Genomic DNA, 25,304 nt, shown 5'->3' on the forward strand with positions numbered 1-25,304 from the left:
AATTCCATACAAATTCTCCCAGAAGTACTTTATATAGATACAAGTATAGTGTGTGTGTGTGTGTTTATATATATATATATATATATTTATTTTTATTTATTTATATACATAGTACATTACCACAAATTTCTCAAACACTCTGGAAAAAGCAAACTAAATAACATAAATGCCAAAATCTACAACAATCATTTCCATTCTGTATATTTTGCTATTATTCATGTTCTGAAGAAAAATAAATAGGCTGAGAAACAGCAGAAGTCTGTGAAGCTCTTCACTCTTCTTTCAGAGCATAGAGCACATCATCCTGGCTCACATTGAGCCTTACTCTAAGTAGTAGGTCATTCCTGCTGGGCTCCACCAGGAGGAGGCGACAAGAACCCAGATTTGAGCACACAGCCATGGTCTCCGACATGGTAGGGTAAGGCAGTCCCTCCATCCTGCACAGAGCCACATGTTGACTGTATATCTAAACATCAAAAGTAAAGCAAAGGTTAAGAGGAAAAATAATCCCGGGATTGTGTCTGATCATCTTTTCTAAAAACTGGGTTCCTGGGGCTGGGTGGGTGATGCTCTCTCACCTTTAGTTCACATACATGGGAGGCAAAGGCAGGCAGATTTTTGAGTTCCCCAACAACCAAGGCTACAAAATAAGACCCAGTTTCAAAACAATCAGATACTTGGTACTTTAGATACCAAAGGTCTCATCAGTAAATGCCCTTTCACCACTGCCAAGGAGTAGAAAACAAGCTGTAGAACAGGAGACAGCACATCTGAACCCTGCTTTTCTGTACTTTAACTATGTGACACTGGGCAAACTACTTCTCTTTCCTTTCTTCCTTCCTCTTACCCCCGCTTCCCTGTCTTTCCTAGTCTTTTTAAGACAAAGTCTTAGTCTGTGGCTCAAGGTGGTTTGGTAGTGCTAAGTTTACAGATGTGAGTCACCATGCGGCTACTTCATGTTTTAAAGCAAAGCTTCAGTTTACTTTATTGCAACAACTGAGCAATATTTGGAATAGAGAACTGCTAAAGGTTCCTTCTGGGTTTTGTTGGTGGTGGTTGTTTTTATTTTTTGTTTTTTGTTTTTTTTTCTGAGACAGGGTTTCTCTGTAGCTTTGGAGCCTGTCCTGGAACTCGCTCTGTAGACCAAGCTGGTGTCGAACATAAGAGATCTGTCTGCCTCTGCCTCCAGAGTGCTGGGATTAAAGGTGTGCACCACCACCTGGCTTATTTGCTGTGTTTAAATGGTCTCACATACTCCAGGCTGGTGTTAAACTGGGTATGTAGCCAAGAATGACCAAATTTAGGAACCTCCTTCCTCTACCTCAAAGTCCTGGGATAACAGGCATGTACCATCATGCCTGGTTAATGATGTACTGGAAAACAGAACTCAGATTTGTTTATTCAAGGCCAATACCTACCTTCTGAAGTATATTCTTAACCCCGTGCCACATATTTTAAGTGTTGGCTATTCAGACACTTCATAATCCCCACCTTTGGATATCTCTGGGCACCTACACTACTCTGGCAGCCCAGCCTGACCCCTCGAGGTTGGTGAGTGGCCACCTCCTCACCCCATCTCCACTGGCTAACCCCCCCCCCAACTTCCCTAGTGGCCCTACCAGGAGGCTAGACAATCAACAAGCTTGACAAGGTCAGGCCACATAACTTCTCCAAAGCCCTCCCCCACCCCCACCGTATGTTATGCCCAGTTCACTGCTGCTGCTCACCAGTGAGGTTTGTTGTGTAGTGTGACTTTGTGGTATTCCTTGGTTCCCGGCTGACAGTCGAGCTGTAAGACTATAATATACTAAGAACCCTGGACCCCTACATATCTAGAAGGATCAGGAAAAACAAAACAAAAACAAACAAAACCAACCAACCAACCAACAACAAAAACCAAACAGCACTCAACCAATTACCTGTTGAAATGTTGCTTCCTCTAGTCCAGATCGACGGAATTCTGCAATAATGGCTCTCAGGAAGCCCTGTTCCAGGAGGGAACAGTTTCTTAAAGGAAACCAAGAAATGTGAATTCTAAGAGGCTGCCTGCACCACTGGCCTCAAGGAGAGAAAAAATTTTCTGCATCACCTGACAAAGTCAAGTTGACAGAAAATGTTCTTTTGGAAATGGGGGAACATAGCAACTACTTTGGAAATATGTCTGCACCTCAGATAAACAATTAAATAAATAAATAAATAAATAGCCAAAAAGTCCCATGTCCAAATTGTGCGAGCGGAGTATTTTTTGTTTTGTTTTTTGGAGACAGTATTTCTCTGTGTAGCCTTAGCTGTCCTAGAACTTGCTCTGAAGACACCAGACTGGCCTTGAACTGAAATATCCACCTGACTCTGCAGGGATTAAAGGTGTGCACCACCATGGCCCGGATTGTTCATGTAACTTAAAAAAAAGTCTGTCTCTGTGTGTAGTGTGTGTGTGTGTGTGCCTTCCCCAATTGCCCCTAAGGACTTTCTCTAGCTAAATGGCATAGACTCATTCAGTTAAATGTGAGAAACAGAAGCACATTTCCAAAACCCGAAACTGTCATCTCTTCTCAGACCTTCCCAGAGGTGCAGGCAGCAGAGCATCTTACTTGATGGCAGTGATGTAGGATGAGGAGAACATTTCATCTATAGCCTCCATTAAGTGGGACACAGTCACTGGGCCCAGAGAGTTGCCATGATTATGGGAAAGCTCGCAAATCTCGGTGGCACGCCTGCAGATGTCCAGGCAGCGCCGTGCATCTCCAGAGAGGGCTGCTACCTACAAGAGGGAACATGTTATTTACAATGTCCACTTGCCATCTCAACCTAGGTTAATAACCACTGGGTCTACGCACAGCTAAAAAAAATAATGTAGTGCTGAGAATGGCCTTGTGCCAGGTCGACAGCCAAGGAACCTTGTGAAAGCCTGTAATGTATCATATATGGAACACTCTGCCTCCATTCCAAACCATAGCCCCATGATTTTATGAGTAACTCCAGTGGAAAGGGCAGGGCAGAAATCCCCAGTTTTAGTATTCAGGAAATAAGGAGGGCTTGTTATTTGTTAAGCAGGGGTAGAAAAGATGCTTGATTGTTAAGAATACACATGGTGGAACACAAACTGCCTTAAAACCAGGATGGGGAGGAAAGGAAGAAATCAAACTTGGGGGACCCCTATATTGAGACAGGTGAATCAGGCCACTGCACAATGCCAACAGCTATGCTATGGTCAGTCCTTTTCAGTTTCTAGGTCCAACTATCAAGGACCCTTTCACTCTCCCATACTTCAATGTTTTGTTATATGCTTGTTAATTTTGACAGACTATCCCAATGAAGCTGAGGCTGGCCTTGACATTGCAATCATCCTGCCCCACCTTCCCAAGTGCTTATAGGGAGGGATGCACTGCCACACCTACTCAGATCATTTACATTTTAATTCTCAGAATCAGTGCAGTCTACAAAGACCTCTTTCTCAGCTCTTATATTCCCAGGACTCAGCAAGCTGAAATCCACCTGTCATTGGACTGTACCTCTAAAATGATCCATTCCTCCAAAATTGTGGAACATAAACCAAGAAAACTGGCCGAGTGGTGGTGATTATGCATGCCTTTAATCCCAGTACCGGGGAGGCAGAGACAGACAGATCTCTGTGAGTTTGAGGCCAGCCTGGTCTACAGAGCAAGTTCCAGGTCAGGCTCCAAAGCTACAGAGCAACCTTGTCTTGAAAAACCAAGAAAACTATATAGGTATATATTTATATAATACACTAAGATTAAAAGTAGTCATCTTAGCCAGGCATGGTAGTACATGCAAGCAGATCTCTTGAGTTTGAGACAAGCCTAATCTATATAGCATACTAAGCCAGCCAGAGGTACACAGTGAGACCCTGTCTCAAAGGCAAACACAGCAGTCATCTCTGAATAGTGGGCTTATATGCAATTGTTAATGTTTTCAGTAGACCAATTAGACCAAAGAACTCTTCTAATAAAAAGGCATGAGTATCCTCGTCTTCACTTTCACTAGCTTCCTACATCCAAATATTTCCTCATTATTTCCTGGTTCCTATCATCATCCTCACCCTGTGAAACAGCACCCTAGTGGCAAACAGTGTGAACTTATAAGCTCAGGCTAAGACCTAAAGACAATGAGAGAAAACACAGAGAACAAGAAAATACTCAAAGCAGTTCCACCCGGAGCCTTAGGGCTCTTCTGTAGTGAGGAGAATATGTATACAGCCTTATCTGTAGAATGGATGATTCCCTATAAACAGTTCTAACTCTGACCAGTTTCTAAGGGTTGATCTTACTGTGTCCACCTCATTATTTCAGGGTTTTGGTCCTTCTTCGGTGGCTGGCATGGATATAAATGATCCCTTCAATTACACTAAACAGTTTGTTCCTTGAATCATATATGGTTAGTTTGTATAAAAGCCCATAATCCCTGTGGCGTTCTAAATAATGATGTAATAAAAAAAGGTTAAGGAGTCTTCTAGAATATAGTTTCTTCATTGATTTTATCCATCCATTCATTCAATGAGACAGTAGTTTACTATGTAGCCCTGGCTGACTCAGAACTTTCTATGAAGACCAGACCAGCCTCAAACTCAGGGATTCTTTCCCCGCTGTCCTCCATTTCCTATAATTGCCAGACATGGAACTGGAGGTGTGTGCTGCCACCCGCGGCCCATTGGTTTATTCCTAAAGTTCTCTTCATTCAGCATACATAGCACAGGATACATATAGCAGGTGCCCAGGAAGGACTTGTTGACTAGCTCAGAGGTGTAGCAAGGAGCTTCTTGATGGTGATTTACCTTTCTGGCTACCAATTGGATGGCATCATCTTCAAAGGCCTTTAAATGCTTGAGTCGGGACACTAGGATCTCTTTCAGCTGGTTGTGAGAATAGGGCTGGAAGGACATCCTGGTTAGACCCTGAAGAGCCAAGAAGAGAGGAACAAGTTTCATTGTCTAGGTTGGGGAAAAAAAAAAAACCCATCACACTCAGGTCCCCTAGCCCGATTCTCAAGCCCCACATAACAATCTATTTCTTCCTATTTCTCCTTTGAGTTGCTGCCGGCACTATCAATGACTAGGGTATCCTGCAGGACAGTAGTTGTCAAACTATTTATCTTAGAACCTTTTATTCTTTTAGACTCATTTGAGGAGATAAAGGTGCTCTAAAACCTGCATAGTTCCCACCTTCCCTTACCATAGGCACAACATAGTCTGCCTTGTTCTCTGCTCTATTCCAAGTACCTAAGAGGTGGCAGGTGATACATGCTTAGATATTTTTTAAAGTAATAAACTTCTAGGAATTTAAAACTACACAGGGACCAGAATGCCAAAGTATGGGGGAATGGTACTTTTAGAAAACGGCATTGTTTTTCATTCCAACAACAACAAAAACTATTAATTATGGCAGTAATCATTTTCACAGAACATCCTGGACTTACCAGCCGACTAGATACACGGTTCATCATGATCCTCTCTGGCAGGTCCATGGTGTTGGCAATGGCCAGGACTATCAGCCGGGCTCCTTTGTGAGTAGGCCAATCAAAGAGGTTGTACATGACATCTTGTTTGGAAGTCCAAAGAAGGTCAAGCTATCAAAGACGACACAGTGTCACTCAGAGCCCGAGCCAGTGCACCTAAGTAAGCGACTGCCTGCTCTACAGTTAGTACACAGTGCTGCCTGTATTACACCTTCAACAACAGCAAGGAAATCAAGGGTCAGGCTTGGTTGGATGCAGGAGCCAGCACTTCTGCCCTACCCGCCATCTGCTCCTGGGACAACAAAGCTGTGTGGCCATCCCTTCTCTTGTCCTCTCAGAGGTACTTTACCTCATCCACAAGCAGCACAGTGGTCTCCTGTTGGGACCCTTGGCTGCAGAATCGCTTTGCCAGTAGTTGTGCTGCATGATTAGCTGTTGCCTTCTGGCCCGTCAGCTTCTGCATGGGGGAAAAGCAGTTGCTGTAGTAAATGGTGATGATTCCACTCCACTGACCTTAAAGTGCGTTTGTAAGAGGAAGAAGCTGTTTCCTATACTCTGCCTGTTACTATAGACCCTTCCCCAAGAGGGACATTACATGTTCCAAGGTAACAGCTAATGAAAGAACGTTTACACCCTATTCCAGGACACTCCCACGTCACTTGTGAGCTTCTGATTACTGTCATGTTGGCATGTAATCAGTCAACATAAAGCCCTTAGGCCATGGTTTTTGATGCTAAAAATCCTACCCCCTTGCCACCTCAGCATAAATGTGTAAAATGCAAATAAAATTAAGCCTTTCCTTTTCGATGTGCTTCTTAAGAACTATTTCCAACTCCCCCCCCCAAAAAAAACTTTGCCTACCTGTAAAATCTGCACATAGACTTGGTGGGGCTCTGTCAGCTTCATGCCATTGACATCAACATATTCAAAGGGAGGAACATCATTTGTTTGGGCTGCCTGCTGCAGACAGCGTATGACCTCGTTTACAGTGGCCGTCTTCCCTGTCCCAGGAACCCCAGAAATGTACATACACCTAGAACAAGAAAACAATACTCACAGCCTGGGTCTGTGCCATCCACATCCTACTAAGAAAGAACAAGACCCCTGAGATAGGGAAGTGGGAACAGTGAAGACTACCCTAGGAAACTGCCTCAGACTTGTACCTGTTTAGACACACATTCTACAGTCAAAGCTATATGCATGCAAACTGACTACCCAAGCTATATGCATGCAAACTGACTACCCAAAGGTCACCCCCTCCTTTTAAAATTGAGACAAAACCCCACATAGCTCAAGCTAGCCTCAAACTCACTATATATCCAAGGATGACCTTGAACTCTTCATACTCCTGCCTCCACCTCACCACCATGTCCAGTTTATGTAGTGCTGGGGTTCAATCCCAGTGTCACAACCGAGCAGCCCCCCCAGTGGTCACATTAGTTCTGAAAGGCAGAATTCCACTCTTCTAGGCTTAGCAGTGGTTCTGCTTATCCTGTTGTCCCTGAGTGAGCAGCTCTTCCTCAAACTTCCTGTCTACTCAGCATTACTCACCCTCCAGTCCCATCAAGAAGTTTGCTTTCCACAAAGCTATAGATGTCTTGGAATTCCTGCTCTCGACAGGGAAGAGAGTCAGGCACAGCAGAAACATGCAGCCTGCAGTTGGTGGAGGATGGAAGAAAAGAAAGGCTTTAGAAGTCTTTCACCCAATAGAATGTAAAAGACAATAATATTTCTATACAGGAACTATATGAATAAAAGGAAATTCCTTCTCACCTCTTTCCACAGTGCCTCACCCAACCTCCCTTTTTTTCAACAAAACCACTTGGGTAGACCAAAATCTACTAGTTTCCAAAAATCTTGATCTGATCCTGAATTTTAAAAGAATTCCTACTTTAGGGCCCTGCAGCTAAGAGGAATCAGGCTCAGAAACACTAAGAAAATGGCAGCAGCCTTGGAGGCATTTCCTTCCATCTGCATTAGCCCAGTCATTAGTTGTTTAAAGTTCATGTAAGTACTTGTTTTACTGTCTTCCACCAGTATATAAAACTGACTTCACAGTACTGGCCCAACCACCTCCAATTTATGTGAAGAAAGAGGCCCACCACTCCAATCTATCCAAGCAGGACCCCTGAGCAGCATTACCTCAGCCGGGCCTCTTCAAGCACACTTGTTGGCTCCTGGACAGCGATATTTCTACCCCGAATCTGAGGAGTTGGATGATGAGTCTGTAATCAAAGAGAATATAAATTATAATAAAACAAAACAAAGCAAAAATAAACAAACAAAACAAAACCTACCCAGGACACAGAAAACTGATCTGGTAAAAAGACAAGGTAGTCTTACCTCCTACATGTATGAAAGAAAAATGATTCACTCCTCATCCCCACCCCCTCACATCAAACATTTTGTTCATAACCCAAAAAGGATCTCTTTTTATATTTATATGGGTTCAGAATTGGATTATAGTTGAGGAAAGAATTAAAAAAATATATATATAGATTATTCAGCCAGGCATGGTGGTGCATGCCAATCCCGGTACCTGGGATGGAGACACAGGCCAAAACAAAACCCCCAGGGCTTCACACCTATTATGCAAGTACTCTGCCACTGAACTACATCTCTGGCCTTTCACTAAATATTTCAAAGCTAAAGAAATTATTAGCAAACTGAAACTACTCTGCTCAAGAAAAAGAGCCATAGGTTGTGTCTGATTCCTGAGATCTTTGTTTATTTGAAAATAAGATCAAGCTTTGACTCAGGAAAAATAGCAACAACAAAACCCAATAACATCAAAAAGCCAACTCACCAGATTTTTTTATTCTAAATCCCTGGGTCATCGCTCCCACTCACAGGCCTATTCCATTTTTTTTTTTTTAATTTTAACTTTATTTCATGTGCCTGAGTGTTTTATCTGTATGTAAGTCTGCACACAATGTGCGTGCCTGAGGCACAAAGAGGCTAGAAGAGGACACCGAGTTCAACAACAATAGAATGAGTTGCTCTGTCAGTGCTGCAAATCACTCGGGTCCTCTGGAAGAACAAATGCTCCTAACTGCTGAGCCATCCATCGCTCCAGCCCCACAGGCTTGCTCTTTCTTGATGGCTACTCTATGGAGCAGAACAATGCTTTCTCTCACTCCTCTTCCTGGTATGGAGTGATGGCCAACTCTCTACCTTTCCTTGGCCAACAATGTGCAGACTCTGACTGTTTAAAAGGTCTTTTATCTATTAACAGGAGAAAACATACGATCCGCAGGAAGGTAACTACAAGTCTAGTAGACATTTTGACTATTCTGACAGGGCCACACATCCCTATTTTCTGGTGAGACCTAGGGGATGTGAACAATCAGCACAGTGAGCCTTTTGCACCTGTATTTGAGGAAATCCAAGTAAATATGGCCTTTAGTTCAAATGGGATCTACTAGACTTCCTTCCTTACAGGCTCTGCCTCAGCTCCATCTTGATCTGGAAAAATGGAGAACAGTAGTTTCTAAGCAAGCATTCCCTAACTGTATGCTAAAGAGTTCTACCGTGTTTAACTCTCGTGTTTCTCAAACCCGCTTCTACATGAGAAGATACCAACATCTTTAATGCCGTTAAAGTCAACAGGAACTTCCCTCCATTTTCCTGTTGCACATTCATTACCACACTTAAGCAGTACTCCTGATCTCTCAACTGCACCTAGTGCAGCCCAGAATTCAGTTCCCTCTGAGTGCCAAGGGAAACGCAAACCCCTGCTCTTGACCATCTGACTCTGGCTCTTGAAAGAAACTTGAACCCTGAGCAAGGCACATGTGGTAGCACATGTTTGGGGTCTGGCTATAGAGTAACACACCATAAGGGAAAAAAGTCATCTTCAAGTAAATTAATCTTCAATCAAGTTGCCAGCTCCTCTAGGGAACAAACAGACTACTTTAACTGTCATAGCCCTCTGCTGAGAATCCAGCTGTTACTGCTTGATCTGGGAATTACCATTATTTACCACACAGGAGGGACATGTCCGTGAAAAACAAACCCAAAAGAACCTTACAGTTTTCTTTGGTGTCTTGGAGGGGGTCTGCAATGATGGCTTTGAGGCCATTCTCCGGTTCCTGGACTGCGGCTGGGAATTTCTCTTTAGAAGGGAAGGAATAGAATCATCTTCCTCCTCACTAGTGGAGTCTGACACCTCTGCTGAGGATATGGACTCTTCCTCTTCTTGGTCACTCTTATCATCATCGAGAAGCCTGAGCGTGGTGGAGACTAATTATTTTCTATTATTTGGTGTTCAAGCCTTCATAAGAACTGTATAAAAGTGTGCATTAGAGGCATTATAGTTACTTCCACCACCAGGCAATGTGATTTGTTTCACTTCTTAGATACTTGCTTGAGATGCTCTGCTAAAGGCGTCACATGTTCACTAAATCCCTCAACAAAGTTTTTGGCATCCCACACTCCCAGACTTGCTGGAAACAAGAATGATGTGGCCAAGGAACCACAAGCCCAGGCCAGTATTTCTTGTCGCTTTCAAACTATGGCACTTGTACAAAATGCAAGGTGAAAGAGTATCAGTGCACTGGCCATTCAAATAGAAGGGGCATTAAGGGACAAATGCTATCACAGACAAGGTTGTTCTGCTTATCATTGGGCAGTCTTACCAAAGCTGCTGCCTAATCCGATTCAAAGTCAAGAGAGAGCTCCTTCTATGAACACGATGGGAAGTACGGGTGGGTTCTGTGTGAGCTTCTTGTTTTCCCGCCTCCCTGTAAGGCATCACATCTTAATTAGAGAAAGGCATTGAGACACCAAGGATCCACAGTAGGTACTGGAGATAGTCGGGTCTCACTGGCTCCTATTCTTTCTATAGCAATCAAACGGCTCAAAAGCTCATCAAATAGACACATGTTTTCTTAACACATCATTTAAATCACTTATCACTCTGTCATTGTGGACCAAAATGGATGAATTCAACAGATTTTTGTCCCCTTTTTATTTTTGTCATTTTTTTATAAAAGCTCAAAGTTAGCAAAAATATATTCAGTAATAATATATACTCAGTATGTATTGAGCAATGTATTATGTGCCAGGTGCTGGGAATTTCTATTTAAGAAATATTGAAAAACATGTTATTTCTAGTCTGTCACTTTTATTGTGAAACTCATTATCTACACATATTATCAAGTACCAAACTATAAAGCTTGCTTTAGGATTTATTGTCTTCTTTAACTACATTTAAGAGTAGATCCCAGGTTCAAAATACAAAAACAAACAAACAAAAAACCCCACCCAACTGAAAAAAAAAAGATGATTAAATTTAGTGTCACCATGTAGCTCAGTCTAACCTTGAACTCACACACTAGCCCTGTCTTATGCCTATCACCATACCCAACTTCAAAGAGCATTCCAAAATACAGATTCCTGGGTGCAACACTTGAAGCATATTTTACTAAACCCTGGCTCAGTAACCTTTATTTGGAAAAGATCCTCAGAGATTCTCAGTCTGGTTAGACAACCACAGACCAGAAGCTTCCCTCTGTGACATTAATTTCTTATCATAAAAAGTATCTCTGTTGAGATACTTCAGGAGGCGATGTTACTGCTTACCTCCCAGTCCGCTTTGGTGTCAGAATTGAAGTGAGCATCACTGAAGGCCTCAATCTGCTCCTGACAGGGTCGAGTGCCCTCTCCATACTAATCTTTGTAGTTATGAAAGATGGGTCTTGCGCTCTTAGAATCATGCTACCTTTGTCACAAAAGGAATGAGCCTGTCCATTCTTTTCCAGAGTTTTCAAAGGTGACAAGTTCTTGATTTCACCAGGCTGACATCTTTTAGGTGGTGAGGCTGTCTCAGAGAAGGCTGTTTTTCGTTTAGAATTTTTTTGAGAATCCAAGGAGTCACACAAGATCTTCTGTGATAGCCTCATGTTAGGCTTCCTGGGAATGTCTGAGTCTCAAGAGACAATGTAGGATATGTTATTTATACGTAGAAACACACTCCCCCAATCTCATGATGCAACTGAAGTTACACAACTGAAGCTATTCATACCTTGAATCAGTCCATATTGTCCCTTTCTAAGCCAAGTGGCCTCTTCTTTCCTAAACTTCACGTATGATTTTACTATTTAAAAACATACATAACTTTTATTTGTTTTCCTATTTCAGCCCTAGGGATTGAACCCAGGATCTTGCTAAGTATGTGCTCTACCACTGAGCTGCATCTGCTGGATTTAGAATTTGACTTCTAGGTTAGCTTTTGTAGAAAAAATATTCAGTAATCAAGCTTCCCTGAGGCAACACTGCACAGTAACCACCCCCAATGCAACAGCATTTGAAGAAATTTAGGACATTACTGAGTGATGCTATACCCAAATTTTTTTCTGTTCTTTTTTTAAAACCCAGATTATATCTGCCAAGACAGAGGAGGAATTCCTAAAAACAATCATTACATGTAGATCTGCTCTACCCTTGCCAGGACTATGAGAACCAGGGATCATAGCCCTTTATAGATACAGCTGAACTATTAAAAAGGCAAGGTATAGATTAGGTCCTAGCAAGAAACAAAAGGTGAACGAGACTCAACCTTGGTACTTATCCAAGGACACGCTGATCTAACTGAGGAGATGGCAGGCAGGAATTCCACACAGTCTAAAGCATAGATGAGACAACTTCAGTCATACTTATGGTGCGAGACAGGTACAGACAGTTTAAGAGCCATCTAGTGTCTGTGTGAATCATTAATTAAGGTGGCTTTATTCACAATCAACAAAAACTAAAAACATCCAGATGTGGTTATTGATAAAACAGAGCATTGCATAAAAAGGAACAAATCATCGATAAAAGGGATGACTCACAAATGAATGAAACTAAGAGAAGAGAAACAAACAAAAAGGTCAGACTGTGATTCCAATTGTGGGACATGCCAGAAAAAGCCAACCATAGACAGCAAACACATCCCTGTGCAGCAGGGGTTGGGGGGAGGAAGAACTGGTGTGTTACAAAGGAGCATAGCACACTGAAGTAGAACTATTTTACAACTACACTTACCACTGAGTTCCAGCGGCTTCCTTGCATTGGGGGAGACAGGATGAGCAGATGTCTGGCAAGATTTGGAGGTAGAGTGACTTGATTCAATCCTTTTGACCATTTGTTCTGTTGCGTTCCAAGAAGGGTTTTTTACATTCTTACTCTTGCCTTCTAAAGGTTTCTGGCACTTAGGGCTATCTTCTAGTTTCTTCAATGCTGCAAGTACTTCTGGTGACAGTGGTTCAAAGTTTTTTGTATTCCAGGATAGCTTCACAAACAGTGTGTCCTCACTTTTCTGATCCATAGGGATCACTTCATCTGGGGCTAAAGCCACTACCTGAAATTTGGAAGTGAGATAATCAAGAAAAAATGGAGACTATACAGCCAAGAAAAACTATCATGCCTGCAATGAAACCTATTTAAGCTCACATCTTTATATGAAATGCCACCTTTTATATCTAAAGAGAAAGACACTGCATAGCAAATTAGTTGAGAAACTAAGCATTTACAAAGTCATGAATAGTTTGAGGAGAATGTCAGCAAGATGTAATTTGTTTTTCTGGTTTTTTGAAACAGTGTCTCTTTACGTAGTCCCGAATGTCCTCCTAGGTCAGAGATCCATCAGCCTCTACCGTGTGCTGTGATTAAAGATATGTACCAACACATCCAGCAAATTATTCCTGTTTTCCCCCCAACCTCTTATTGACTTTACTTTTTTGGACAGGGTCTCCTGCAACTTCTAATCCTCATAACTTTACTTTGTGAGTATTGGAATTACAGGTATGTACCTCCACAGCTGATTTATGCAGTACTTGTAACTGAACCCAGGGCTTCATGCATGCTAGGCAGGAACTCTACTAAAGGAACTCCATCCTCGCCTTGGCTTCTCCTCTTCATTCCTGCTATCATCCAGTTCAATCACACATTATCCCCTTCCTTGCTCCCCCCATCCCACCATCTATTCACCTAGGCCAAACTCCCAAAAACTTCTCAACATACTAGACAGTTAGCAGTAGTTCCACACAGCTGCAAGATGACTTTAACTGTTCTTCAATGTCTTCTAAGATCATGCTGCACCTCACTTCCAGAGCTCTCAGTGATCCCTACATGGCCAAGCATCACTAGCAGAGCTTGGCTCTAGTAAATGTCCTGCTTACTGCCAACAGTTTGATTTTCCCAAATACTACTTCTCTCCTGCCCGTTTATTCTAGTTACTTTCTGTTGCAATGATAAAACACCGACCAAAACTAACTCAAGGAGGAAAGGGTTTATTCCACTTTACAGCTCACAGTTCATCACTGAGGGAACTGGAGACAGGAACTGAGGCAGAGGCCATGGAAGAATGCTATTTACTGGCTTGTTGCCCTTGCTTTCTTTTTTTTTTTAATACCACCCAGGAAAGGGTAGCATACACAGTGGACTGGGCCCTCCCACATGAATCATTAATCAATAAAATGCCCCCACAGACTTGCCTAGAGGCCAGTTTGTTAGAGGTACTTCATATAGACTCTAGTTAAGTCAACAAAAGCTAACCAGCACACCTTCCAAATCTACCTGCTCTGCTGCCTCAACTTCATTCATTCTATGAGATAAATTACTGTAAATAATAATAACCATAAATAAATTACTGTAGCCAGGTCAGACCAGTCTCTCTGGCCAACTGTTAAACCAATTCACTAATCACCCAAAGCCAGACTTTATACAGGAGATAGTTATGAAAGCAGCTCTAGAAATAAGATAAACATTCACGGGTACACGCACACACTACAAACACACACACGGTTTTCAAAACATTATCTACTTCAACAGCTCAGCTCCTGAATACAAAAATCCTATAACACAAAGCTGCCTTTAGCAATCAGCACTTTTTGAGTTATTTAAGGTGAAGTCCTCATGTTACAAAGCACACTCAGCCTTACAATGTTTTGTGCCTGCCATAATCATAGCTAGATATGATTTTTCACTGAGACACATTTTCTAATTCCTGCTCTTCCATCAGGTCATAATCCAAATGTCATTTCCTCTAGAAGGTACAGAACACATGTGCTATGCTCTCAATATCTGTGGGATGGGACAATCAGCCACAGAAGGTAAGAAAAAAATTCAAATTAGAAGCCGGGCGTTGGTGGCGAGCGCCTTTAATCCCAGCACTTGGGAGGCAGAGGCAGATGGATCTCTGTGAGTTCGAGACCAGCCTGGTCTACAAGAGCTAGTTCCAGGACAGCCTCCAAACAATACAAAGAAACCCTGTCTCGAAAAACCAAACCAAACCAAACCAAAATCAAATTAGAACCAATAATATTTCTGAGGCCATGCAGTGTAGATACTTTAGAACCGGAGGATTTAAGGCACCACCTACCTGAACAGGACCAATGATGGTCTCCACACAAATGTTGTTACCACAGTCGGGATCGTCATACCAGAATATCTCCTGTGCAGCAGGCTTCCGGCCTAACAAATGCCTTTTAGAGATAGGAATCTCAGAGAATCGGACACACCACTGTACTCGAGCACATTTCTTGGAATGAAATTTAGATCCTAGGAGGATCAGGTGGAAAGGGGAGATGAAAATAGGAAGGTAACTAATACAATGCATCACTGAATATGGCCTACATGCCAAATACCACACAATATAAATATTTACTCCCCATAACTCTACAAAACAGGTACTACACCTATTACATTTACAGGCCAAAAACCAAGTTTCAAGAACCTTAGATAATTTGACAATGATCCAAGAACCAACCAATCACTAGCAAAATGACTCCACTTCAGAAACATGCTCTTTATGGTACTCCACTTAGAAAAAAAAAAAAGATTTTATTTTTATTTTATGTGTATGAGTGTATTGCCTTCATGTACTTATATGCACCACTTGTGTATAGTATCCATGGAGGCTGGATTTGGGAGTCACAGTGAGTACTATGAACTAACCCTGGGTTCTCTGAAATAGTGAGTGCTTTTAAGTGCTGAGCCATCTTCCCAGCCCCAGTGTTCCATTTTTAATAGTGTTTATCAGTATAAAAAGGAATTTCCAAAGGGATGGAAAACAAGTTACTATAATCATAGGCATTTGTCAATGGAAAAATTGTATAAATTAATGATTAAGAAGGCCACCAGTTAGGTATGGCGTTTCATACTTGGGAGACAAGGACAGGAGCATCCTGAGTTTAAGGTTATAAATAGAGTTCAAGGCCAGTGTGGGGTATTAAAGACTTCGTAAAGAAACCATACTTGCAAAATTTCATATTAACTTCCTCAACGCTGGTGGCACACGCCTTTAATCCCAGCACTCGGAAGGTAGAGGCAGGCGGATCTCTGTGAGTTCAAAGCCAGCCTGGTCTACCGAGTGAGTTCTAGGACAGGCTCCAAAACAATACAGAGAAACCCTGGGGGTGGGGGGCCCTCCAGAACTACAAACATGTGTACCCAGCTGTTATGGACTATTACTTTAAGATGTGTCTCGTTTATACTACAGAGTATTTGTTCAATGATGCAAAGATGTGTTGCATTCTTTTATGTTGCATTTATTTAACTCTGTAAAACTGTGTTACTTTGACTGTCTAAAACACCTGATTGGTCTAACAAAGGGCTGAACGGCCAATAGCAAGGCAGGAAAAAGGAAAGGTGGGGCTGGCAGGTAGAGAGAATAAATAAGAGAAACTTGGGAAGAGAAGGTGGGGAACAAGAAAAGGAGATAGGATGCAGGGGCCAGTCACCCATCTGCACAGCAAGCCATGGAGTAAGAAGTAAAGAAAAGTATATAGAACAAAGAAAAATAAAAGCCCGGAGTCATAAGGTAGATGAGATAATTCAAGTTAAGAAAAGCTGGCTAGAAACAAGCCAAGCTAAGGCTGGGCATTCCATAAGTAAGAACAAGTCTCTCTGTGTGTATTTATTTGGGAGATGGGTGGCGGGCCCCCAAAGAGAAAAGAGCGAAAAAACAGACAATACCCCACAGTGTAAATCACCAATTTTCCTTCAGTCTTCCTAAACTCCCCATCCCTATACCCTGCACTTGACATCCTTAGTCCTAAAAATAATGGAAAGGCTAAATTCTAGAGTCCACTAATTCCATTTTACCACACACTATGCTGCTGCTGTGTATGAAGTCTACATGAAGAAAGAAACAGCTAATACTTATGTGATCTACCCATAGTGCTCTGCAAGTGCCTATGAATAGAGAATTCAGTATCTTCCCCTCTTACATACTTTGCAATTGTGTCCAGTAAATTAAGGCTCCCATTTCAGGCCCAAACTCACCATCTTCAAATAATTCAATCAGTTTAGCAACATAGGGCTTTGCATTATTATTTCCTTTAATCAATACAAACTGTCCAACCTTGATGTGAATCTCAGTGGAACAATCATTGACTTTCATTCGCATTTCTCTAGAAAGCAAAGAAACATGATCAAAGGGGGATAAGGTTTTTATTTAGTTAATTTAATTTTTATTTATTTATTGATTTGAGGCAGGGTTTGTGTATCCCTGGCTGTCCTGGAACTAATTCTGTATACTAGGCTGGCCTCGAACTCAGAGATCCCCCTGTCCCTGGAAAAGATTTTTAGAAACAAAATTCTTTTAAAGGACATGCCTATCTAGCTACCTCTTTTGAGATTTAATTTTTATTTCACACGTATGAGTGCTTGCCTGTGCAATACATGCATGTGCAGTGCTCATGGAGGCCAGAAGAGGACACTGGATCCCCTGGGACAGTTGTGAGTTACCACGTGAGTCCTCTGAAAGATAAGTCAGTGCCCATAACCACTGAGCAATCTTTCAAGCTCAAAAACATTCATAAGAGCTGGAGAGATGGTTCTTTCAGAGAACCCGGGTTCAATTCCCAGCATCCAGCAGGGAATCTGACATAACCACAGGAAAAACACCAATGTATATAAAAATAAAAATAAGAATAATTAAAAAATAGATTCTTAAACTAGAAATTCCTCTAAGTGGTTTCTCTAAGCTCTCCAATTATCTTACTAGGAAACCAATATACCCCGTGAAAGTACACAAAAAGGGTTCAATGAATTGTTTTAGCATAAATGACTAACTTAGATGCCTCCCCACAGTCTTAACTACCTCAGTTACTGACAAAGGTCAATAAAGGGTTCAGGAGGCTGGAAAGCTACCCAGTAATAATAGCAAAACTGCTAAGGAATGGGGAGAAGCTCAGTAGATGAAACACTTGCTGAATGGGCAAGCACAAGGATTAGAGCTCAGTTTCCCAGCACTCACGTAAAAAGCCAGTTAAGTGTGTCAACCACCTGGAATATAGCATTTGGGAAGCAGACAAGGAATCCCCAGGGCAAGTTTAGCTAGAACTGGTGAGTTGGGGTCAGCAAAAAGAACCTACACAAAATAATAAAATAGAGGTTGTCTATGAGGTTCAGGGACCTTCAGGGAAGAAGAGACAGAAAGATTCTAAGATCTATAGGTGGTTGGCCATACATCAAGGAAAAGGCGTTTTTCAGATACAGCAGGGCAAGTGCACATATGAACTCACAGCAATGTGACAGAACACACAAGACTTTTTTTTTTTTTTTTTTTTTTAAACAAACTCTAGGCAGGCAAAATCCTAGCACAGAGAGAAGGTGGGTACACGAATCCCAACAGTAGCTAAGAAGCTATTGGCATTTGATAGCTGCTGGGAGAGGGAGAGTCAGTTTTCTTTAATAATAATGCGATCCCTATAGGGCAGGCCCACTCCCAAGACTAGCTGCACAACATGAACTTAACATATTTGGTAAAGAAAAGAAAAGAAAAGAAAAGAAAAGAAAAGAAAAGAAAAGAAAAGAAAAGGGAAAGGGAAAGGGAAAGGGAAAGGGAAAGGGAAAGGAAAAGGAAAAGGAAAGGAAAGGAAAGGAAAGGAAAGGAAAGGAAAGGAAAGGAAAGGAGGAGGCCAGGCGGTGGGGTGTATACCTTTAATCCCAGCACTCGGGAGTCAGAGGCAGGCAGGTCTCTGTGAGTTCAAGGCCATCCTGGTCTCCAGAGCGAGTGCCAGGATAGGCTCCAAAGAGAAATCTTGTCTCGAAAAACAAAATAAAACAACAACAAAGAAGAAATCTCAAAGTTTGGTAGAAAGGAATGAGATAGAGTGGTGATGGAGTGGAGAGAGGATGATGAATGTTCAAAATACATAGTATGTAAGAAATCTCAAAGAATAAAAATACTGCAATCAGTAACGCAGAAGGCAATCAAGGAAGCACTCAACATCAATTTCAGGCATCCACCGAGCATACACACCTGCCCCCATACATATATGCATACATACACTAAACATGCACACACAAGTAAGTTGGGAAGGATGCAGTACCAACATCTCTCTCTTTTCTACTGTCCCTCAAATCTCAATCTGCACTGAATTGACTAGAGCAGCTTAAATACGAGGTGAACAGTTTAGCTTGAAAAGCTAGTTACATTTTGCAGCCTAACCAAAGAGCTTCGCCACTTACTTGTAGATTTGGTGGTTGTGTTTTCGATCTGGCAATGGCCTGCCAACCCATGAGAAAATTTTTCGGGTCTTCTGCCTTGTGAGATACGATGGCATGTCTCTGATGGGTTGTAAGATATAGTTAGTCCCTGCCTTCACTGAATTAGTTCAGCCTCTTTTCTCAATACCCCTGCTTTTTTATCTCTCTCTCTCTCTCTCTCTCTCTCTCTCTCTCTCTCTCTCTCTCTCTCTCTCTCTCTCAAGACAGGGTCACTTTACACAGACATGACTATCCTGGAACTCACTATGTAGACCAGGCTGCTCTCAAACTCATAAGAGATCTGCCTGCTTCTACCTTTAAGAGTGTTAGAAGTAAAGGCATGTGCAGTAGCCACCTGGCTAGCAGTAAGTACTTATAAACATTTATGACTTATTTCTTAAGTATTGGGCCTCCAGTTTCCCCAGGTGAAATTAATTAAAGTATTATATGCAATATCTACATAAAATACACTAAATTGCCTGTATTTGATTTCCAACAAGATCGACTTTACCCACAAATTAAATGTTACTGATCTAGAACAGCCAAGGCCACAGAGAAACCCTATCCCCCCAAAAAACAGGAAGAAAAAAATACTGACTTCAAACACAGTATAACAGATGTGAACAAATATCTAAGTGAATTCAGATGTAATAAAATATAATCAAAAACTAATGGTGCAAAGAGCCTAAAGGAACTACTGGAAGTTAGAAGGCCAGGTCTTGTGATTCAGGGAAAAAGGGCTTTGCAAGGATTTCTCAGATGAATTGAATAATTGAAACACCGATAAATAGAACTGAAATAAGGAGTTGCCAGCTGATTCCCTGGGACTCAATGGCAAGCCAGGCTAACCTACTTGGCAAGATAATGTTTAAAAAGAAAAAAAATTAAGTTATAGCTCCTGAAGAATGACCTCCAAGGTTGTGCATAGAAATATACCCATACAAAACCAGTAACTGACTATACTTCGTTAGCAGGACATTTTTCTTTGAATCTGGTAGACCCAGAATACTGTGAATAGGTAAAAAGAAACGCTGACATTAAAGTACAGGGTGGAGAGCTAGAGAGATGACTCAGCAGTTAAGAGTACTTGCTGCTCTTGCCAAGAACCAAGTTCAGTTCCCAGTACCTACATGGTGGCTCACAAGTGCCTGTAACTGTAGTTGGATCGCATAGTCTCATCTAGCCGCTACAGCTGGTGATGTTAGTAGGTTCACTTATACACATGAAGGCAAAAGTTTATATTAAATAAATCTCTAAAGTACATTTTTAGTGACAAAAAAAGTTAAAGGACCAAGAAGTACAAATACAACCTTCTCCGCAAAAGATGTAGACATTAAAACCTATCAGCCCTGGAGGTGGAGAGATGGCTCAGAGGTTAAGAGCACTGACTGTTCTTCCAGAGGTCCTGAGTTCAATTCCCAGCAACCACATGGTGGTTCACAACCATCTGTAATGAGATCCGGTACCCTCCTCTGGCCTGCAGGCATACATGCAGGCAGAACACTGTACACATAATAATAAATTAAAAAAAAAAACTATCAGCCCTAATAAAAATATTAACACAGCATCTTAGAATTAATTAGTACTAAGCCTTTAATCAAGATTTCATGCTTCTCTTATAGCTCTCAGAGGGCTAATATACAAGAAAACTGGGACTTAGAATTTTTCTGAATTACTGATGAGAACAAAGTCTAGGGGGGGGGTTATAAAAACATATAGACATCCAAATTAAACAAATTGGTTTCCTTGAGTTTTGTGACATTGTGTACTTATTCTATTCAGGAACATTTGACCCCTAAAATTTCTCAGCTTTTCCTTTTCTTTTCTTACTTTTTTTGGCTTTTCAAGACAGGGTTTCTTTTCTCTGTGTAGCCTTGAAGCCTATCCTGGCACTTGCTCTGGAGACCAGGCCTGCCTCAGCCTGGGATTAAAGATGTGTGCCACCAATGCCCAGCTTACTTTTTTTTTCTTTGAGACAGGATTTCTCTGTGTAGTCCTGGCTGTTCTGGAACTCCTCTGTAAACCAGGCTGGCTTCAAATTTACAGAGATCCACCTGCCTCTGCCTCCTGAGTGTTGGGATTAAAGGCGTGTGCCAACACTGCCCAGATGCGTTAAAGAAAAAAAAAATTGAAGAAACTCTAACAGTGAAATGAAGATACTGGGTCATTAGTAAATAAACCACCTATATAAGATGCATGAGGGACTCTGGCTCTGGATCCCTTCTTGTTGCAAGGAGTCTGCTTTCTCCCTTACTTACACTTTGAATAAAAATTAGCTTTGCAAAAACCTCAGGGGGCAGGGCAGGGAGAAGAGATAGATGAGTGATGGCCTTGAACTTCAGCATTTGGAAGGCAGAGGCAAGTCGATTTCAGCTGAGGTCCAGTCCAGCCTGGTCTACATGACACATTCCAGGTTATCTAGGGCAACACATAGCAAAACCTTGACTCAAAAACAAAATGACATCCTTAGTCATCAGGGAAATGCAAATCAAAACAACTTTGAGACACCATCTTACTCCTGTCAGAATGGCTAAAATCGAAAATAACAATGACAGTTTATGCTGGAGAGGATGCGGAGAAAGAGGAACACTCCTCCACTGCTGGTGGGAGTGCCAACTTGTACAGCCACTGTGGAAATCAGTATGGCGACTCCTCAAGAAAATGGGAATGAGTCTACCACAAGATCCAGCAATTCCACTCCTAGGCATATACCTAAAAGAAGCACATTCATATAACAAGGACATATGTTCAACATTGTTCATAGCAACATTATTTGTAATAGCCAGAAACTGGAAGCAGCCTAGATGCCCCTCAACCGAAGAATGGATAGAGAAATTGTGGTACATTTACACAATGGAGTACTACTCAGCAGAAAAAAACAATGGAATCTTGAAATTTGCAGGAAAATGGATGGAACTGGAAGAAACCATTCTGAGCGAGGTAACCCAATCACAAAAAGACAAACATGATATGTACTCACTCTTATGTGGACCTGCTTTATGATACACAGTAGTGACCATGCTTTATCAGAGCTGTTTTGTTGTTGTTGTTTTTTTTAAAGATTTTATTTATTTATTATGTATACAACATTCTGCTTCCATGTATATCTGCACACCAGAAGAGGGCACCAGATCTTATAACGGATGGTTGTGAGCCACCATGTGGTTGCTGGGAATTGAACTCAGGACCTCTGGAAGAGCAGTTGGTGCTCTTAACCTCTGAGCCATCTCTCCAGCCCTATCAGAGCTGTTTTTAATGATGTTGCTCAACTAATTTAAAAAAAAAAAATGGTGCCAAGTTCCACAAGAGTAACAAAACTGTGCTGTCTTCTGGGATTTTGTTTTTTACTTTTTTGATGTTGTTTGTTTTTTTGTTTGTTTTTTGTTTTTTTAAAAATGGTGTGTGCTGGATGTCTCTACAATTTTGTTCAAAGGACTACAGAACCTGGAAAAGCTGTTGCTGCTATTGATGCATAACATATTGCCATTATTGCTTTTTTATATAAATATAAATATATACATAAATATAAGCTAAAAAAAATTACAAAATAAAACAGGCCACAAATGATTGTATGATTATGTGATGTATAATTTGCAACATATTACCAGTGTTATTAACTTGTACTGCTCTGTCTGTGCTACAAAACTGAATCAATTTTAATTGAATACAAAGTAGACACAAGCAAAGAGCAAAGAAGCCAGGCTGGGTGGCAGAGAGACATAGTCCTAACTATTCAGGAGTCTGAGGCAGGAGGATCACCAAGTTCAAGGCCTGTCAGATAGATTGAGTTCAAGGATGCTATCTCAAGCTGAAAAAAAAAAAAAAAAAAAAGCGCTGGGGATATAGGTCTATGGGTATTCACTTGCATAGCTTTATGTGTTTATGGCTCTAGATTCAATCCCCAGTACTTGGTAGGGAGGGGATGAGCAAACATAAATAAAAGGATTGCTCAAGTGAAAAATAAAATTGGATTTGTACTGTTCAATAACCTTTTGGGAAAAATTAGTGAAAGTGCTTGAATCTATACAAATGTTTAAGGAAAATCTAACACGTACTTTCAACATATATTCTTTTTAAGAGATGATGCAACACACAATTGTCAGAAATAATCTTGTAACTTCTCCCAGCTTTCCACAATGAAATCAAGCAAATGCCTCTGGAATATAAAACAAGGACTTAAATAAATTGCAGTACTCAGCAAGCACTCATTTAAATAAAATGAGAATATCACTGGGTGATTTGAAGCAACTTACTGTTTTCTATCAAAACCGTATATAATCCTCAAATGATCTAACTTTAAGATGAATGGCATTTATATTGGTACAGCCACTAGGCATAATGGCCTTTAAATCCCAGCAGAGGTAGGCAAATTTCTGAGTTCAAGGTCAGCCTGAGCTATATAGAGTTCCAGGGCAGCCAGGGTGACACACTGAGACCACTCCTCAAAAACAAAATAGCAAAAACAAAAACCCTATAGAATCCCTTTGGGAAACTAAAAAAGTTTTCTTTTAAATTCCTGGACATATGCCTACTCTTTGACCCAGTAACTCATGTGCGTATCAAATATACACACATCATGAAAAGACACGAACAAAAATGTTCCCATTATTTTACTAGGTTGGCACACAACCTTTAATCCCAGCACCCAGGAAGCAAAGACAGTTGAATCTCTTCCAGACCAACCTAGTCTGTAAACTGAGTTCCAGGTCAGCCAGGGCTGTTACAAAGAAACACTGTCTCAAGAAAAAAAAAAAATTAATTTTGTTCCTGTGCATGTATGTGTTTACCAAGTGCCAAAGCACACATGTTGAGGTAGAGGACAATTTGAGGAAGCAGGTACTCTCCTTCCAACCTGTGAGTTCCTAGATTCTAGCTTAATGTCAAGGGCCAATATTGTCATTTTGCAGGTCCTAATTTTGCTTTTTCAATTGGAATGTTGAGGACAAGTGACAGAACTTGGCTTGTTAGAGCACCGGTTGTGATCTTCTATTTGAAAACACTACTTTCTTACATTCAAATATAAAGATCAGCATTTAATTTAAGTACAAATTCGATGTTATGTAATTCACAGTTCAATCCAAAACACTGAACTCAATTTCACAGAATTCAGAAACCTCCAAACATCCAAATATTGTCCTCTAATACAGCTCTTTAAAAAAATTGTAATTCTGGACGGACGGTGGTGGTGCAAGCCATTAATCCCAGCACTCCGGAAGCAGAGGCAGGTGGAGGCCAGCCTGGCCTACAGAGTGAGTTCCAGGTTAGCCATAGTTACACAGTGAAACCCTGTCTCGAAAAACCAAAAAGTAAATCAACAAATAAATACACAGTAATTTTGAAAAAGCCAGGCATGGTGGAACACACCTTTAATCCCAGAGCCCGAGAGGCATACACAGTAATTTTGAAAAAGCCAGGCATGGTGGAACACACCTTTAATCCCAGAGCCCGAGAGGCAGAGGCAGTCTCTGAGTTCGTGGCTAGCCTGGTTCAGAGCGAGATCCAGGACAGCCAAGAAGACAACACAGTGAAATACTGTCTCGGAAAAAAAAAAAAAAAACCCACAGTGCGACTATTCGACTTCTATGGACAAGTAAAATGGCCTGCCTCATCATTGCAGTTTCACTCGTACTAACCCTCAGCAGGCATCTCTCATCTCAAGCCTTAGGACAACCACTTGACAAGGTTACATTCTGTTCTAGGCTAGCCCCTAGAAAGTAGAAAGCGGGCCATTAGACTTTCTCTTTTGTGACTGGCGATGAAAGCCTCCCCCACCCCCCAAGGGCAACCCATTTGGAGAGGATTCCTGAGCAGGCCGGGACGCCAAAGCACAAGAGATAACTTAGAGAAAGTCTCTCTCTGGGCGCAATCGCTAGTTGATAAAGTGGAGAAGAGCATCAGCTTCGCCGTTCCATAGAAAACGTTGCGAGGGTTTTTCAGAGGCAGTGCTTATGAAAAGCCAGAGCCTTAGGCACCCGAGGGCAAGCCACACACACACACTTCTCTGAGGTGGACTTCCGGCTTCCACAGGGCAAACACTCGGTTTCCCGCAGAGCAGGAAGTATTCCAGGACCTTGGTGGAGCCAAGAAGGGTCTGTTTGCTAGCAGAGAACAGTGCCCGCCACTTAATAGGTGCTTGGTGCATGTGTGTGGACCGAAATCATTAAGTCTGTGAAGAACGAGCCGCACTCACCACGCCGAAGCTTGCCAGGTCTGGCCGCTGCCTGGCGCTTTCCACCGCCTCCAGTCCAGGCACTCGGGGAGCTAGCTACACAAGGCTCGCCCGTCCGAGCTGGGGTCCTCCCGGGACAGCCAGCTGCGCTGCGCACCCACCGCACGCGCCAGAGTCGGAATGGAAG

At 41.7% G+C, this 25,304-nt stretch overlaps 1 protein-coding gene across 1 annotated transcript; it reads right to left on the reverse strand.

Annotated features, from left to right (window-relative positions):
- Nucleotides 1-82: 82 nt before the first annotated feature.
- On the reverse strand, nt 83-25,279 carry Orc1 (origin recognition complex subunit 1). The gene is given in 17 exon segments (NM_001246688.1): nt 83-466; nt 1,920-2,007; nt 2,592-2,761; nt 4,793-4,912; nt 5,434-5,583; nt 5,822-5,929; nt 6,334-6,505; nt 7,024-7,125; nt 7,615-7,697; nt 9,503-9,698; nt 10,110-10,214; nt 11,056-11,401; nt 12,496-12,811; nt 14,834-15,012; nt 16,738-16,865; nt 18,931-19,029; nt 25,139-25,279. Coding segments are annotated over 16 exon segments (2,553 nt in total). The 5' UTR covers nt 19,026-19,029; nt 25,139-25,279; the 3' UTR covers nt 83-271.
- Between the last annotated feature and the right edge of the window lie 25 nt (nt 25,280-25,304).

This window comes from Cricetulus griseus, chromosome 2 (genome assembly GCF_003668045.3).
Source record: "Cricetulus griseus strain 17A/GY chromosome 2, alternate assembly CriGri-PICRH-1.0, whole genome shotgun sequence".
Taxonomy (NCBI): domain Eukaryota; kingdom Metazoa; phylum Chordata; class Mammalia; order Rodentia; family Cricetidae; genus Cricetulus; species Cricetulus griseus.